The sequence below is a fragment of the Rhinolophus hipposideros genome (genome assembly GCF_964194185.1).
Source record: "Rhinolophus hipposideros genome assembly, chromosome: 26".
Lineage (NCBI taxonomy): Eukaryota > Metazoa > Chordata > Mammalia > Chiroptera > Rhinolophidae > Rhinolophus > Rhinolophus hipposideros.
The window spans coordinates 1,247,190-1,263,671 of NC_138072.1; the positions used below are offsets into that span (position 1 = coordinate 1,247,190).

Genomic DNA, 16,482 nt, shown 5'->3' on the forward strand with positions numbered 1-16,482 from the left:
AGTACGCGGTCAGCAGTGGGGGTTTAGCTAGTGAGGCTCCGTGTGTAAGCTGAACCAAGAAATGGGATTTATTAAAGAGAGAAGGGGGGGAAAGCCCTGCAGGCTGGGCTTTCCAGGCTGGGCTGAGAGTGAGTTGTGCAGAGTTCGGGGTAAGCTGATCAGCTGGTGAGCAGCCCAGAGGCCTGTCTGGGCATGCTGTTTGCAGAGTCCAAATAAGGGGGGGAAATCCATTTCTGTTGCTTGGGGTTCTCCAGCCGCCCTGAGAGATGAGCTCTGGTGATGCGTGCTGGCTCCTGCCTTAGGCCAAGGCCACCCCAGTCCCCACTCCCATGACTTTTTATTATGAACCATCCCATGCGGGCAACTCGATCCACCCGGTCTCTCTTTCCCCAGGGGGAGCCCAAGCTGTCTGCCCAGATGAAGGCTGTGTCTGCCGAGTGCCTGGGCCCCCCGCTGGACGTGTCCACCAAGAACATCACCAAGTCCCTGGCCTCCTTGGTGGAGATCAAAGAGGACGGGGTGGGCTTCTCCATCCGAGACCCCTACTACCGGGACAAGGTCTCACGCACCATCAGCCTGCCCACCAGAGGGAGCACTTTGTAAGGAGGGGCCAGGCCGCGGGTCAGGGTGGGCAGGGAGCTGGACGGTGCCTCACTGCAGCCTTGTGTTTCAGCCCCCGGCAGTCTCGAGGCGCCGACACACCTCTGACCCGCAGGAAGTCGTACGACCGAGGACAGCCGGCTAGGTGAGCGTGTGTTTCGGAGCGTGTACCAGAGTCGCTGCCTGTCCAGCCTTTGGCAGTATGAATTGCCGGGATATCCACTCTGTTTTTAATCTGGGCCAGTCTAAGTCACTCAGCCTGCACCCCGTCGTCCCTTCCCCACCCTGCCCAGTGTGGGCTGAGGACGCAGGATCACCAGAAGGACCTGAAACTGGTGGCCAAGCCCACTGCTAAAGTCCATTGGCTGATGTGCACTCAGTATTGGTGGCTGTTTTGGCAGCTTGGGTTGTCATTGTACAGATGTGCTTCAGCCCCTTGTGAGGTCTGTCATGTAAGAGAGGTGGAGAGGTTTAAAGAAAATGCAGAGATGGCTGCAGGACGGTGTGATGTCTCCTGCCGTTCAGCCCCTTGTGGGCCAGGTCCCTGGAGCTTCTGCAGACCACCAGTGCCTGCCAGTCACTGGTCCACGCACTAAATGTCCAGAGGTGTTTGGTGGCCTTCCCGAGGTCACACGCTAAGGAGTGGAAGAGCAGGGGCTCGGGATGTCCGCTCGCACCTGCCTCGGTGGAGGCAGGAGTGGCTGCAGCTCCAGCAGACGCCCATTCAGGGGGCTCGCAGAGGGGGCCGTCGGTGGGGCAGCTGCATGGAGATTGGTGCCCTTGGGCTCACACACTGTCCCTTGCCCCTGAACTCGGAGAAGGCACTGAACTTGCAGCCTGAGGGATTTCGGCTGAACTCATGATGACTTTCCAAAGGGAAGAGATTTAGGTTGAAGTGAGGACAACTTCCAAAGAGGAGGCCTTGGGGTATCGGGATGGGCTGTGCAATGGGGCCTCAGACTCTCTCTGAAGGTATGGTTGATTCTCATTATTCCCAGTAGTTACGTCCTGTACAGTTACCCTAGACGCTGAATGAGCCCCACGGAGCCATCGTACCCAGGGAAACACAGGGTGACATTCCCGGGGCTAATAGTCACATCGTTTCCATCCACTGATCAACACACAGCCTGGTTTTGTGTGTGTTTCTGTTTAAGGACACCTTGTTAATACACATGGTTGGTTCGTGGCTCACCGCACTACAGCTCACATGTGAACGACTCTTTTCGAACACGCCTATTTTCTCCAGGAGGCCTGTCGTAACCTCCTCGGGCTCAGGGACTCCCGACAGTGCCTCAGCTCCACACTTGGGGCCATTTTAAACAGTGAAGCCACCAAGAAAAAGCCCAGAGACGCCCAAAATGTGGCACTGAGTAGACCACGGAAGGCCCTATGTACAGTGTGAGAGCTGAAGCCCCGGGCAGAGGTTGCTTTGTTGACCTCAGCTGGGAACGTGAGCGTGTGGGGACTCAGGGTTCCCCATGTCCGCCAGTGGCCGCAAAAGCACTGTGGGTATCAGTTGAGGTTGCAGACATTTTACTGAGTAGCTGAACGCACAGCCACAAACTCCATGCATGAAGATGGACTCCAAGGATAGCTCCTGGAGCTAAATTGAGAGCTGGGCCCTGGGCCGGGATGTGGTCACTAACAGATGCCGCTCTCTGTCCCCACTCGCCAGGTCCACAGACGTGGGATTCACGCCCCCCTCGTCCCCTCCCACTCGGCCACGCAACGATCGGAATGTCTTCTCCCGTCTCACCAGCAATCAGAGCCAAGGGTCAGCGCTGGACAAGTAAGAGCCAGGCAGCCGGGGAGGGTGCTGAGGGGAAGGGAGCCTGTGGGCTGGTTGTGGCCGCAGGCAGGGCTGGGGTAGCCGGGCAGGCCCTGGCCAGCCCGTCTCTGGCATCTCTGCCCCACTGTCCTGACCATGGACCCTTCTGTTTCCCGTGCTGGGGCTCAGGAGAGGGCAAGCAGGAAGCCAGGGGTGGGCCGAGGGCTCCCCAGAATTGCCCTTGACTCCTCAACTGATTCCTTGAGTCTCTGAAGCCCCTTCCTCCAGCTTCATGCAGCCCCCTTCCCTCCTCAAATGCTCAGACGAGGCCCAGTGCACTATCCCAGCAGAAAGAGATTCCCGATTGCCTTCAGGTGTCTGGGCCAGCTCACCCCATATGTACAGCCCTTACGCCAGTCCCACAGTTAGAGGATGGAGGCAGCCTCACGTCAGACCTTGCTTTCATGCACGCGATTTCATTAGAGCTGTAAATCAGCAGTGAGAATTGTCTTCCCTGCTTCACGGAAGAGGAAGTGAGGCTCCAAGAGGGGTTGAGGGCCAGGAACCTGGGGCTCTCACCCATGCTGGCATGTGTCCCTAACGGGATCCCGCCTGGGAATGGGGCTCCCCGCATGGCTGGCCTCGCGTTGGCCTCTCCAACTCTCCCGGCCCCTAGAAGCTTCTCTCCCCTGAGGGGGAGGGACGGTGCTGTCTTCCAGACCAGAAGTGCTCATCCTTGCAGCTGGCGCCTGACACCAGCCCTCCCCACAGAAACGCCCCTCCCTGGGTCCCTGAGCCTTCCCTGGCTTAGGCTCCCATGGCAGGAGGAGCACACCAGGCGAGGTCCATGCCACCCAGGGCACCCCGTCCGTGCCTGTACAGCCCACAGCTCCCTTTCCTGGGAGCAGTGGGGTGGGACTCTGGACTGGCCATCCCAGCCTGGTGGTCGTCCAGCTTTGGTCCTGCTAGTGGCCTCGGGCTTAGGGACCATGAGCAGCGCAGAGGCAGCTCCGAGGCCCGTCCCAGTGCACTCACTGGGGACAGTGGTCTCTGTAAATAAGTCAGTCCCTGAGGAATGCTGGAAGCAGCCAGCTCTCAGGGACGGGAGGAGCAGGCATGGCCGCCCTTGGCCTCGGCAGGTTCGAGTGTTGTCCTGTTGGTGGTGGCGGGGAGTGTGCCCCCAGCTTGTACAACGGGACCGGCAAACAGCCCAGAAATGATCTTCCCTGAGTGTGGGGCTGGCGCCCCCACATCTCCCGTGGCCCCTTTCTCCTACTTGTTCGCTGAGGGGCGTCCCCGGCTCCCAGGCCAGCCTGTCCCCGCGTCCTACCCTGCTCTCTCTCAGTGCCCTCATCCCTCTGCCTCTCTCCGCTCCTTTTGAAGAGAATAACCCACCTTCTCACCTCCCTCTGCTGCCGTTCTCGACCCCCGTGTGTTCTCCATCCCCCTAACCCAGCTAATTTTCTGCCCCCCAGGTCTGACGACAGCGACTCCTCTTTGTCCGAGGTCCTGAGGTACACAGATGTCGCGTTTGTCCCCAGCGCCTCTGTCCCGCCCTCCCCCTCCTCCTCCCCCCCCTCCCTCCCTCTTTCTCCCCGCTCTCTCCTCAGCCCCTCCTGCTGCATACCCGTCCTCTGCATGCACCCCCCCCCACCAGACCCCTCTGTGGCCCCTACTGCCCTCTTGGGACTGCTGCTTATCGTAGGCCTTGTCCTTCTCTCCTGGTTGGGGGTGCAGAGCATGGAGCCTGGGCGTGGCTGGGGCTGGCTGAGGTCTGCTGAGGGGTGTTGCTGGCTGTACTCAGGGTCCCTGTGATTTGTGCAGTTTGTTCCAGGGGTGCACTCTTCAGACCTTAGCTCTGTCCCCCACCCATATGTCCTGGCACACAAACCAGAAGTGCCGGGAGACCCCTCTCCCCTGAGCCAACCTGGCACAGCACCCCACAACAAGAATCATGTCCCAGGCCCTGGTGGGCTGAGCAAAGGGCCACACTTGGGCTGACAGCTCCGACATCGTCACTCATCACTGTGTGTCCACCTGGGGCTTGGCCATCCTGTAACCCTCCTGCGGCGGGCAAGGCTTTAACGCCACAGGATAAGCCAGCCCCCAGCCTTTCTCACAGAGGAGGGCAGCCTTTAACATACTGCCCAGAGCAGTTTCAGGCTCCTTCCCTGGCCACACAGCTGGGCCCGGACGTGGGCAGTGGGGGGTGTGATGGGGGGGGGAGGTGATCGTGTGTGTGAGACTGGTGGCTGCTGGACCTGTCTGATGCAGGTCCAGCAGCCGAGTAAGGAGGGCTGGCACCTTACTCTTGGCCACAGTGTCACTGTGAGAGCAGCATTCTTTGTGGAAAGGAACTAGAATGTGTTTTCAGACCTATGCATAGCAGGTGGCCGGGGCTTCTACTGTCCCTGAGTAGAAACCTCCATCAGAACTTCCAGGAGGCTGACAGAGCAAATCTTCCCACTCCCTCAGGCAGGGCCTCGTCCCCTCTCCTCTCCTGGGGTGGTCGTGGGGGCCAGGAGCGGCTGTGCCAGGCCCACAGAGGGACCCCAGACCCCCTCAACGCAGAGCTGAGCTTGGGGCCCTAGAGGGATTTGGCCCAGGTCTGACCATGCTGGTCCAAAGGGGCAGCGGGATATATGTGTGCTTGCACATGCATGCAGGAGTCCCTCTGAAGGGGGTGCCGGCCCCAGAAGCAGTCCCTGGTGGGCCGATGGATGTGCTGGGCCTGAGCACCCTCCCTCTGCGCCCCTCGCTTCACCTGGTTAAGTGAAGCTGCAGGAGCCATTCCAGCCCTTGGGCCTCTGCTCTGCCCAGCTGGGGCCTGGGCCTTTACGTCTCGGGATCTGGGTCAGCAGCTCCCAATGGGCAGGGCCCGTGTCCCCTGTGCCTAGGCCGGGCTCTCTCCCAGGGTGACTGACAGCTGGCTGTGGGAGACAGGCCCCCATCCCCTCTGTGCTTCCTCTTCCTAGCTCACAGGCTTGGTGGCACTGGGCTGGCGTCTCTGGAGTCCCTGTCATCAGGCCCTAGTCCCACCGCTGTCCTGTTACCGCCTTGCGTGCCCCGCTCAGCCTGGCACTTGTCTCCCGGCTGACAGGCTCCCTCTCTCTGTCTGTCTCCCGAAAGGGGCATCATCACGCCTGTCGGAGGAGCCAAGGGTGCGCGGACGGCCCCACTGCAGTGCGTCTCCATGGCCGAGGGCCACACCAAGCCCATCCTGTGCCTGGACGCCACAGACGAGCTGCTATTCACAGGGTCCAAAGGTGGGTGGAACTCTCCAGCCCATCTGCCTCCTTTATCAGAAGGCTATGAGGAGGAAGGCCGAACATCCCCGGGACCTAAGGACGTGGTGTCAATCGCTCACGACCTTGTCTCCTGTCCCCGGCCCTGCCTGCCTTCACAGCCCACTCTGCTGGCTCCGTCCAGCACTTCCTCACAAAACTCCCTCAGAAACTCCAGGAAGCGTCTCAGGTGTCCCCCTCCTCTGCTAGCCCGGTCCCCCAGCAGCAGCACCCTGACGTGAGCTTGGCTACAGGGCTCCAGACTCACGGTTATTTGGATCACAATGAAGTCGGGAAACTTTTACCAGCAGAAAGAGCACGTGCTGGCGGAGAGACGAGAATGTCTGTGTGTCTCAGTCTTGCCGTGATTGATTGAGTCCACCTTTTTCTCACAAGATTCGCTCGCTGTTTCTTCCTTAACCATGTCCCCTGTTAGCAGTTGGGGGAAGGCGGCAGCCCTGAACTCGGGTGTGCCTTGCAGGGGGTTTCCTGAGAAACCCTGCTCGAACATTCTGACCGACTTCTCTTGGAGTTGTCACCCCCTGAGCACGGCCTTCTCGCCCCTCGGACCTGGAGCCACTTGCTGTAGCTCTCTGGGGCCCAGCCCCACGCCCCCACCTTGGGTTAGCTGTCCTGGTGCCGACGCCTGACCCCTGCACGTGGCTTGCTCCCATCCGTCTCTCACAGACCGAAGCTGTAAGATGTGGAACTTGGTCACCGGGCAGGAGATCGCGGCTCTCAAGGGCCACCCCAACAACGTGGTCTCCATCAAGTACTGCAGCCACTCGGGCCTTGTGTTCTCTGTGTCCACCTCCTACATCAAGGTGTGGGACATCCGGGACTCGGCCAAGTGCATTCGGACCCTCACGTAAGTGTGCCCCGCCTGGCTCCCATGGGTGGGGTGGCCGCCAGGGTCCGCTCAGGACAGCCCAGCCCGGCGGGGGCAGTGTCTGGGGCAGCAGTGTGGTCGAACCCTTGGCCTGGCTGGTCCCCTAAACCCTAAGCCGGGAGCTGTGCTGTGAGTCCGAGAGAGGAGCTGGGGAACAGGGTGAGAGCGGCGGGCGTGCTGGCCACCTGCCTGCATACATGAGCCGCCGACGTGGTCCCGCGGCATGAGCCTGGCAGCCAGGCCGCAGACACAGGCGGGGGGCGGAGCCGAGAGCAGGGCCTGCTCCGTCACGTTGTGTCTTAGCCAGAGCCATGCTTCCTCCTACTTTACACTGAACTTGATTCTGTAACGCGAGTAAACAGGACGTTGAGGGCGGTGAGACTACTGGATAGAACACCGAAAGGCTGAGCGCATGTCAGCACACGTTTGTCCAAACCCACAGAACACGCGGCGCCGAGAGTGAGCCCTCATGTCCGCCCTGGACTCTGGGTGACGGTGACGTGTCCATGCAGGATCATCAGTTGTGACAAATGTACCCTCCGGTGGGGATCTTGACAGTGGGGAGGGCTGGAGTAGGACGCAAGGGGCATAGGTCACATCTCTGTACCTCCTGCTCAATTTTGCTGTGAACCTAAAACTGCTCTACAAAAATAGTCTTTAAGACACAAACCAACGCAGAGGAAGCAGAAAGGCTACGATCACCCCTTTTTACAGAGGAGGAAACTGAGGCCCACAGAGGTCCAGTGATTTCCACAAGCCCCGGGTTCCAGCCCAGTGTCCTGACTTTTCTCAGTGTCCCCAGCCACAGCTCAGGCAGATGGCAGGTCAGAGACGGGGCTCGTCCTGCACTAGAGGTAGACGGAAGTTGGCGCTTGGTCCCACCCTCATCGGGCCAGACAGCTGCTGCCTGTCAGTCACGGAAGGCTTCCTGGAAGAAGTGGGTTCCGGGCTGGCCGAGCCAGGTTTGATTGGTTCCCTGGCCTGTGCCTCTCCTCCTCACGGCAGGTCCTCAGGCCAGGTGATTTCAGGAGACGCCTGTGTGGCCACATCCACCCGCGCCATCACCAGTGCTCAGGGGGAACACCAAATCAACCAGATCGCCCTCAGCCCCTCGGGCAGCATGCTGTACGCCGCCTCAGGCAATGCCGTCCGCATCTGGGAGCTTAGCAGGTACGGGAGCCTGGGGGGTGGGGGCTTGGCGTGACCGAGGGGGGGCAGCTCCATTCCCTGTGTCCTCCGAGAGCCCTGCGGTAAGGGCAGCTCTCTCTAGGTCCCTTCTTGAGGACAGGGCAGGACCCCTCCCCAACTCAGGGTCCCTCTGACTCTCCTGGCCTCGCTGGGCCTCTCCCACCGCAGGTTCCAGCCCGTTGGCAAGCTGACCGGCCACATTGGCCCCGTGATGTGCCTGACGGTCACCCAGACCGCCAGCCAGCACGACCTGGTGGTGACCGGCTCCAAGGACCATTACGTCAAGGTACCTGAAACGCCTGGGCCTGGAGGCCTCGGGGGCCACTCCGGGGCTTCTCCCGCTCCCTTCACCTCCCCCCTGTTGCTCCCCCCTGGGGAGCTCTCATGGCAAGTACAGACTTCTGGGGTTTTCCATGACAAAGTCACCCCAGAGAGGCCAGATGCCACGTGCAGAAGGCAGAGGTCGTGGCAACATTTTGTAAATGGGGAAAAAGGAGAAACACCCTAACAGCAAAGGGGACAGGAACAGTCACACCCATCGGGGGAGCCCCCCAGACGGTGCTGAGCAGCCATCATCGTGACAAATGTGAAAGCGGAGCACACAGGGTCCCAAACAGCCCTGACTTGGCTTGTCCCCGATGGTGGCAGTGAAACCGGGAAGGGTGTATCCAAGGGGATAGAGGGTGTGGGATGGTGATGAGTGTTTTATTTAAAGTACGTGTCCCGTTGTGTTTCATTTATTGAAAATAACAAGAATTTTGCAGGGAGGCACACCCCCCTTGCCCACCTTTCTGTGTAGCAGCTGCCGGCTGTGGGGACGCCCCCTGCATGAACAAAGTCGTCTCCCAGGCCCCTGGGCGGGGTCGGACCTTGGTCTTCAGGGTCCTCGGGCCCCTCCAGCAGCCCTCACCTGTGGGGAAGCCCCTCTCCCCAAGGGCAGCACTGACCCCCGGCTGGCCCCTGGGGCCCCGGCTGCATCCAGAGGCCGCTCCTGGCCACCCGTCACCCTTCTCCCCCAGATGTTTGAGCTGGCGGAGTGTGTGGCTGGCACCATCAGCCCCACCCACAACTTCGAGCCCCCGCACTACGATGGCATTGAGTGTCTGGCCATCCACGGAGACGTCCTGTTTAGCGGCTCCCGTGACAACGGGATCAAGAAGTGGGACCTAGAGCAGCAGGAGCTCATCCAGGTGTGGCTGGGAGGCTGGGAGGGGGGCAGGGTGAGGTGGCTCCTGCAGCCGTGGCCACCCCCCAAGCCTGTCCACCCTCTGCCCTCTCCCTCTGTCCACCCCCCACATCCCAGCTTGTCCCTGAAGCCATGTCCCTGTTCCTCTGCCCCTTAGGGCTGAAGGGCCCTCCTGCAGTGCAGCACCTCAGGTCTGAGCCTGGGAGGGGCAGACGGACCCGTTTCTGGGTCCCTGCACGGCCGGACGGCAGGAGGCCCGGCTCCTAGGAGCCGTGGTGCCTGCCTGGCAGGGGGACAGCAGGGCAGAGGGCAGCTCGGGGAGTGCAGGGTCCTCTCCCTGCGTGGGCGGCCCCAGCCCTCACCCCCGCTCTCCCGCAGCAAATCCCCAACGCACACAAGGACTGGGTGTGCGCCCTGGCCTTCGTCCCCGGCCGCCCCATGCTGCTGAGTGCCTGTCGGGCCGGCATCATCAAGGTCTGGAACGTGGACAACTTCACGCCCATCGGCGAGATCAGGGGCCACGACAGCCCCATTAATGCCATCTGTACCAATGCCAAGCACGTCTTCACCGCCTCCAGGTGGGTGCCCGGCACAGCGCTCTGTGTTTGCTCCCACCCCCTCCCTGTGTGGGCCGGCCGGCTGGGAGCCCTGGGGACCCTGCAGCTGTCCCCGCAGGCTCCCGGAGCAGACCCCACGGCGCCCGCTCGCTGCTGCCAGCCTTCCCAGAGGGCCTGGGGCAGCGCAGTAGGACGTGCCCACTGTCCTTTCCCCTGTCCAGGTACCCCCGACAGCAGTGCAGCCCTACCCACCCTCCCCAGACCCACCTCCCTCCAGCCCCAGCTCTGGTCCCCGTCCAGGGGACTCCAAAGCCATCTGTCCCAGGGGAGCTACTCATTGGGGTCTCTTCTTTTTCCTTCTTGTTCCGACCGTGTGCCTCCCCACCTCCCCCGCCCGTCTCCTCTGCCTCTCCCCCCACAGTGACTGCCGGGTAAAGCTGTGGAATTACGTCCCTGGACTCACCCCTTGCCTTCCTCGCAGAGTCCTGGCCATAAAGGGCCGTGCCACCACCCTGCCCTGACCCTCCCCGTCTTCTCTCTTTCTGCCCTCTCCTTTCCCTCTCTCCTCTCTCTCTCTCTCTCTCTCTCTCTCTCTCTGTCTCTCTTTCTATCTCTCTCTCCACTTCGATCTGAGCTGCTTCTTCACGGTATGATATTATTTTACTCCTTGCCCCGCTGTCCCTTCACAGCCCCCCCCCCCTCTGAGCATGAACAGTGGGACGGACCCCAGGAGAGGGGGGCCTGGGCAAAACCAGAAGCAAGAACAAAGAAAGGCCAGGCTAAGAAGCCTGCCGGGCCTTTGGCGTACACCCTCTGGCCAGAGTCCTCCACCCCGCAGGCCACCCTTGTCCTGAGCGGGGCTTGCCCGGGACCCCGACCACGTCTGGGAATCTGGGGAGGCCAACCGGGCCCACTTCAGGAGCTGATTGGCCGCTCTCTGTGCTCCTCCCCAGTGACCTGACAGTGAAGTTCTGGAGTGCTCGGCGGTTACCCCGCAGCCCACCCTAGGAGTGAGGTCGGGACGGCCCAGACCCTCGGCCCCCGGCGGCCGGCACAGCATGGAAGGGACGCTGTGGCCCAACAGGCCAGCTGCCCTGGGGACAGAGGGTGTGGATGATGGGTGGGGCCCCTCTCCTGCTTTCCTTCCACTCCCTTGACTTTCTGACAGGACACTGTCCCCCAGCCCCTCTTGGGGAGAAAGGCAGGGGAGGGATTTAATCTGTGACACTGAAGGGCGTGCCTGTAGTTTCTCTCCTCTGGCGCCTTGGCCTCCCCACGACTGGGCAGATCCACCCTGCGGAGCTGGCCATGCCATTCCTGGAGCCCTTGACCCAGGGCTGGGCCCTGTAGGGGAGCAGAGGCAGCCCAGCCTCTGGACCACTGCGCCTGCTTCTGAGCCCAAAAGGTAACCTCAGGTAACCATGGAAACCAGGGGGAGGCAGCTGGGCCGCGCAGCAGCTGACCTTTAGCCCTTTGGCCACCAACAGCCGTTCCCAGTTGCCCCAGCAATTCCTGGGGTCCCTTTCTGATGGGGCCAAGGTAAAGCTGCTAGAAAGACCCCTTTGGGGATATGGTCAGACATACTTCAGTTATTTAATTTATTTTTATTTTTTGCTGTTGCCTCCTGGAAACTGACTTGAAGTTTCTTTCACACGTTCTGTCCCTCAGCTCTTGGGGACCAGGACTCTCACAGGAAACCCACCCCACCGGCCTCGGGCCCACCCCCTCTGCTTGCTTGGCAGAGGAGGAAATGTCCCTGGGACCCCTCATCACCCCAGAAACCATCCTAGTGCACCCTGACCTCGGCTGCCTGGCGCCTCAGTGCCTTGCTCTGCCCGTCCCGGGGCCTGGCGTGCGTGCTGGGCAGCCCGGGCGCCACCACCCGTGTCTTCTCGCTCATGGGGTCTCTCACCTGCCGCCCCCTGGAGGCAGGGTACTCCACCCCCCGCCTAGGGCCACGGTCCCCTCCCCAGACTCCTGCATGGGCCGTGTGGGAAGCAGCTCAGAGGACTCCGCTAGGAAGCGGCTTGGTGAGGGTGCCGTGTCCTCACCTCTACAGGGCAGGGCGTCCCCTGCAGCAGTTTCTCTGTCACCCAGGAGACGTTTTCAAGCCTTAATACAGAGGGGCAGATGGGCAGGCAGGGCCTCCCTTTCAGGAGCAGAGTGGGGAAGAGGGAACTCCCTGAGCTCCCCTTGCCCCGGGCTGCGTCTGGAGCCCCTCCTGGGACAACTCTGAAGTCACAGGACCGGCCTCAGGAGGGGTCCTGCTCCGACCCTCCGCCCAGCCTGTCCACTGTTCGTCCAACACTTAACTGGTCCTGTGCTTCCTGGCCTCGGTGTGGGGCCAGGAGCCCAGAGGACATGGGGACTTTGGACCTTCCACACTTGGCTCTGTGTGTGTCCGGGTGCCCCCCTTCACCCCCCATTTGCCGGTGCTGGAGCCCACTCTGCGTGGGACGTATCTGGAGCACAGAGCAGAGGGCGCCGTATAGCTGTGAAACGAAAAAGCACCTGCTGAGGCCTGAGCCCAGCCTGCCCCCACCTGTCCCCCTCCTGCTCAGGCTGAGACAGCCGTCCTGGTGGGAGTGGCCCCGCTGGACAGGACGGTGAAGTCTGGGTGAGCAGACGTGTAGGAAGCATGCACCCTCGAGTGCCCCTGGGACAGCCCGTCTTCCAGACTGGACACCCCTCTTCCTCTGGCCATCCAGGGGCGCCAGACAGCTCCCTCGAGCCCCTTCCCCCCCTCGCCCCTCTCCCCACTGGAACAGAAAGCTCCAACCTGTAGGAAAGTGTTGTCTGCATGGCTGCTGACTCTGTAGGAGCACCGTGACTGCATCGCCCATGAGCCACTGGACTGCAGCTGCCTGGCCTTTGTTGCAGCGGGATGTGACCTCGCGGCCAGCGAGAGGTGCTTGGCGTCATTGCCCGTTTCCTGCTGTTTCTGATGGGTCAGCTACCTCACGGCCAGCGGCTCTGCTGTCCTAGAAGTACCATTGACTGTAAACTTGAAGTCCCTCGGGAACCCTGAGCGTTGGCCTCTCTGCCCACTCCTTCAGGGACGTCCAAGGTACACAATTGGGGGCAGGCCCCCAGCGCCCCTTGTCGCACAAGGCATCCTAAAGGTTGGAAGCACAAAATGGTTGTCACTTGAGCACAACGGCAGGGCTCGTGGCCGGCAGCCTGGGCACTCGGGACTCTGTCCAAGGTCAGGCTGAGAAGGCCCCATCCGGCGGGTTTCATCAGACTTCCTTTTCTGTGCCCCTCCGAAGACCTGAGGCTAAGCCACAGTAGGCCTGGCCACCCGGGGACGCTGTGGCCCCAGGAGTGGCACCCTCTCAGCCCCACACCTCAGATCCTTCCATGCCTGAGCCCAGGCCGGCTCCCTCACAAGCCTGAGCCCTGTGAGTGCTTCTGAAGCTGCTGGGCAGGTGGACGTGTCTCCACCCTGCTGCCCCGGGCCCTCTCTGCACTGCCCTGAGCTGGCCCTGCTCTCAGCACTCGCCATTCAGTATTTGCTTTCATCTGTGGGACTGACCCGTTCTACTCAGCCAGAATCCCCAAGGCCGCATTGCAGTTGCCTTTGGAGGTTGCCCAGGAGGGAGAAAGGCTGGCCCCCCAAGCCTTGGAGGTGGCCAGGGTACTGCCCTCAGCCCCTTGGGCAGGGACCCCTGTGGACCTGGCCACCCTCAACGCAGCTGCAACCCAGGAAACCTTCCTCCCTTGGTCACCTGGCGCCACCGCCCACCTGGGCCCATGTGGCTTGGGCAGAGGGCAGTTGAAAGCACAAACCTGCTGTAGGGAAGACGTGGCTGGGACTTTCTCATGCCAGTCAGGGTGATGGGGACAGGCAGCGGCTGTGGGAGTCAGAGATGCCCGGCCCTCCTCCTTGGGAGTCGCTCTGGGCCCCCTGTCATGTATTCTGGGCGCTGTGTGTTCACCTTCGTGCTTGTGTGTGGCCAGGGCCTGCCCTGCCAGAGGGCTGGACGCCTTCCCTCCAGGTGGCCCAAACCTCCCCTTTGCCATCGCTCATGGTCCAGGCTCAGCAACCAGGGCCTGGCGGGGCCTGGCTGCGGGTCCCCCACAGGCCTGCTGTCCTGGCTCCCAGATCCTTCGCTGCCCCCCATGTGCAAGGAAAGTTCTGTTTCTTCTGTGGCACTGGCTCTCCCCCCCCACCCTCCCCAGCACTCAGATGAGCCCCTACCCACTCCCCCAGGCCAGGCCAGTCCTTGGAGCCATGTCCTGAGGGCCCTGCATGGGGTGGGAAGAGCCGAGGGTCAGAGAAGCACCCCTGAAATGAACTGGGGCCCAGCCCTGCCCACCAGCTCTTTTCTAGCGCTTGCCCCTGCCCGGGCCCCAGCACGTCACGGGCCCATAGTCCCCTCGCCGTGTGGCCAGCACAAGGTGTACATATGTTTTGTACCTCTGCCCGTGTCTGTACATAGTGTATGAAAGTTATTTAAGCCTCATGCTGTACATTTCGGTTCCTAGGCTGGATGTGTGTGTTCTGGGAAGTTGTCATAAATAAAACCTGAATGACCATTGTCTGTGGTGGTGTGACCCCTGGGGTCTGCCCGCTTTTGGCCGGTGGCCCTTCTCAGGTGGGGTGGGTGGGAGAGGCCTTGGGGGCGGTGCCGGCCTGAGGGATTTTCTGGGCTGCGAGGGGCTCACTCGGTTTGGAAGCAGTGTGGGGTGTCCCATTCCCACCCCGACGCGTAAGTTGCGTCCTGGGTCAGGTACCACAGCTGGAAGAGAGGGACGAGTGTTTGTTGAGAGCCTGCGACATGCCAGGCGCCATTTCAGACACTGCTCGTTGGGCCTTCACTGCCCTGTGATTGGTGGCGTCCGCGTTTATGAAATGACAAGTCAGAAAGTGACGGCGTGCAGGATCGCAGCTGGTGAGGACGGAGACAGGATGGGAAGCCAGAGCTGCCGGCCACGGCAGCCACGTCCTCTGTCTGATGACCAGGGCCTTCCCGAGGCCGGGAAGACGCCAGGACGCGTAGGAGAGGAAGTTCACCCAGAAATACCCACAGATCACACAGGACGACAGCCGCCGACCGGTCTTCGCCCCATTTCGAGGTCAGTGCTTTTCAGTCTTTAAAAACGTATCCTCCCTTTTTCCCCCTAAAAATCCTCTGCCTATCAGTCCCATTATTTTTAACACAAAAATATCTTTAAGGCGGTGACACACCACACAGCCTATCACGTGTTCTTTACTCTGGAGACAGAGTCGCGGCTACAGAGCTGAGCTACTGTCGTGCTCGTAACTCAGTGTTTTCAGGAACCAGGGACACCCAGGTAAATGGGGATTTCCTTCAGGATTCCCTGCGGCCCCGAGGCCCTCGTGCCAGGGGTGACATCTGCACCACCTCCCGTCATCTTGTTTGTCAGACTCTTAAGAAAACATTTCTTGGTGGTTTTGAGGTGTAATACCATAAAACTTACCCCTTTTCTTTAGGCTGAGTGCATTTGGTTATTTCTGGGGAAGGACAGGATGGACACACGCTGAGTGAGTGGAGAAGTAAAGGGCGTTTTTGAGGGTTGAGTTGTGAGATGTCACTGAATTTCTAAGCCTGGGAGTCCCGACCCTTTAATGAGCGCCCGTCACTCTGGGGGCTCCCGAAATGCTGGACACTGCTTCTTCCTCACCAGCCATCTGATTTTTGTGTCACAACTGGGTCTCTCTTAGCTTTGTTTTCCAACTATAAACCCAGGCTGCTTTGTCAACCGACACAGTTCCTGCTCCTTTTCTAGACCCGCGGCTGCTGACAGGATCCAGCCATTGATTCCATGAGTCTGGACGAGAAGTCACCGCAGGATGGAGAGGGAAGCTTCCTGTCATCAGACGCAGGGGTCATGGTAAGTGGGTGTCCCCTGAGCTGCTGACGGGACACCTGGGGGCATTGCCAAACCCCCACACCCTTCCTGCGGGCACAGGTGCTGCCCTGCCCTTGGAAGCTGCCGGCTTCTGAGGACGGCTGTTTTGGCCATGGAGCGCCACCCAGGCCCCACTGGGACAACCCACTGTTGACTGCAGGAAGTGACAACCAGGCGTGGCCCGCTGCAGGCTGGGCTGGTGTGTGGGTGAAACCAGCAGACCCAGGAGCTGCTGAACTTGTCAGGAGTGGCCCGGGAGCCGCCTCCAGCCAACTGGTTCCCTTGCCCCCATCCCCACGCCCCAGAGTGTTTGCCACAAAGGCTGGTTTTCCTAATCTCAAGTCACCCTGTGTCTTGATGCCAAGGCACTGAGGGGTAGGGAGGCAGGAACACTGGATAAAGGGACACTGTTTTCGTCCTCTAATATGGAATGTGTTTCCTCCCCAGATGATGAGTGACGTCTGCTTATCACAGAAAATGTGGGAAACAAACGTGAAAGAGAAGGCCTCGTTAGGATGTTTTGGGGCAGCTTTCCAGCCACCAGGAAAGGTCTCAGGACTCAACAGCAGCCATACGGTGTCGGGCTGGGAGGCATCTTAAAAGGTAGTTTGTTCCAACCCTCTCAGGTGAAAGACGGCGTTGGCCGAGGCCGAGCAGGGATCCGGCGCCGCCCGTCTGGTCTCCCTTCGTGTGCCCGTTCACTGGGCTTGACAAAGACAAGGGAGGTGACTTGGGGAGGGCGTCACTACAGCCTGTAATGGGTCCTGTCCCAGTGCCCTGGACTTGCTACCAACAAGATCTCTTCATCATTGCCCGCAGCCAAGCAGTTCTGTGCTTGGAGCCAAGGAAGGGAGCAGAGTGTGCTGTGAGCCTTGGAACGTCCCCCACTCACCTCCGTCTACGAAAGGGGCAGCTGGTGGCCACTGATGTGGGGCCCAGAGACCAGGCCCAGGGCAGGGGTGAGCCTGCTGACCACTGCAGACACTCATGTAGCTCTCGTGCTGCCTCTGAGACTGGTCAGCAAGTGTGACCAAGTGACTCCAGCTGCCATGCCCAGGCTGCCATAACACCGTGGGGGACACGGCCACCGCCGCGAGGTAGGCGCTTAGGGGTGGGGTGGGCTAGGACTTGGG

The 16,482-nt window shown here is 60.9% G+C and overlaps 1 protein-coding gene across 4 annotated transcripts in view; it reads left to right on the forward strand.

Annotated features, from left to right (window-relative positions):
- KIF21B (kinesin family member 21B) overlaps positions 1 to 14,040 on the forward strand; it is a 39,254-nt gene extending 25,214 nt beyond the window's left edge. The window contains exons 25-36 of one of the 4 annotated variants that reach the window (XR_013992647.1): positions 394 to 599; positions 674 to 745; positions 2,276 to 2,389; positions 3,844 to 3,882; positions 5,498 to 5,634; positions 6,340 to 6,520; positions 7,547 to 7,711; positions 7,898 to 8,015; positions 8,749 to 8,919; positions 9,294 to 9,493; positions 9,894 to 10,119; positions 10,426 to 10,599. Coding sequence is in view for 3 of the 4 variants with exons in the window: in XM_081038945.1 (XP_080895071.1) it covers positions 394 to 599; positions 674 to 745; positions 2,276 to 2,389; positions 3,844 to 3,882; positions 5,498 to 5,634; positions 6,340 to 6,520; positions 7,547 to 7,711; positions 7,898 to 8,015; positions 8,749 to 8,919; positions 9,294 to 9,493; positions 9,894 to 9,993 (1,503 nt within the window). In the remaining variant the exon portion in view is untranslated. Of the gene's footprint in view, positions 1 to 393; positions 600 to 673; positions 746 to 2,275; positions 2,390 to 3,843; positions 3,883 to 5,497; positions 5,635 to 6,339; positions 6,521 to 7,546; positions 7,712 to 7,897; positions 8,016 to 8,748; positions 8,920 to 9,293; positions 9,494 to 9,893 lie in introns of all 4 variants that reach the window. The other 3 variants (XM_081038947.1, XM_081038945.1, XM_081038946.1) reach the window with 3 other exon arrangements.
- The last annotated feature ends 2,442 nt before the right edge of the window (positions 14,041 to 16,482 follow it).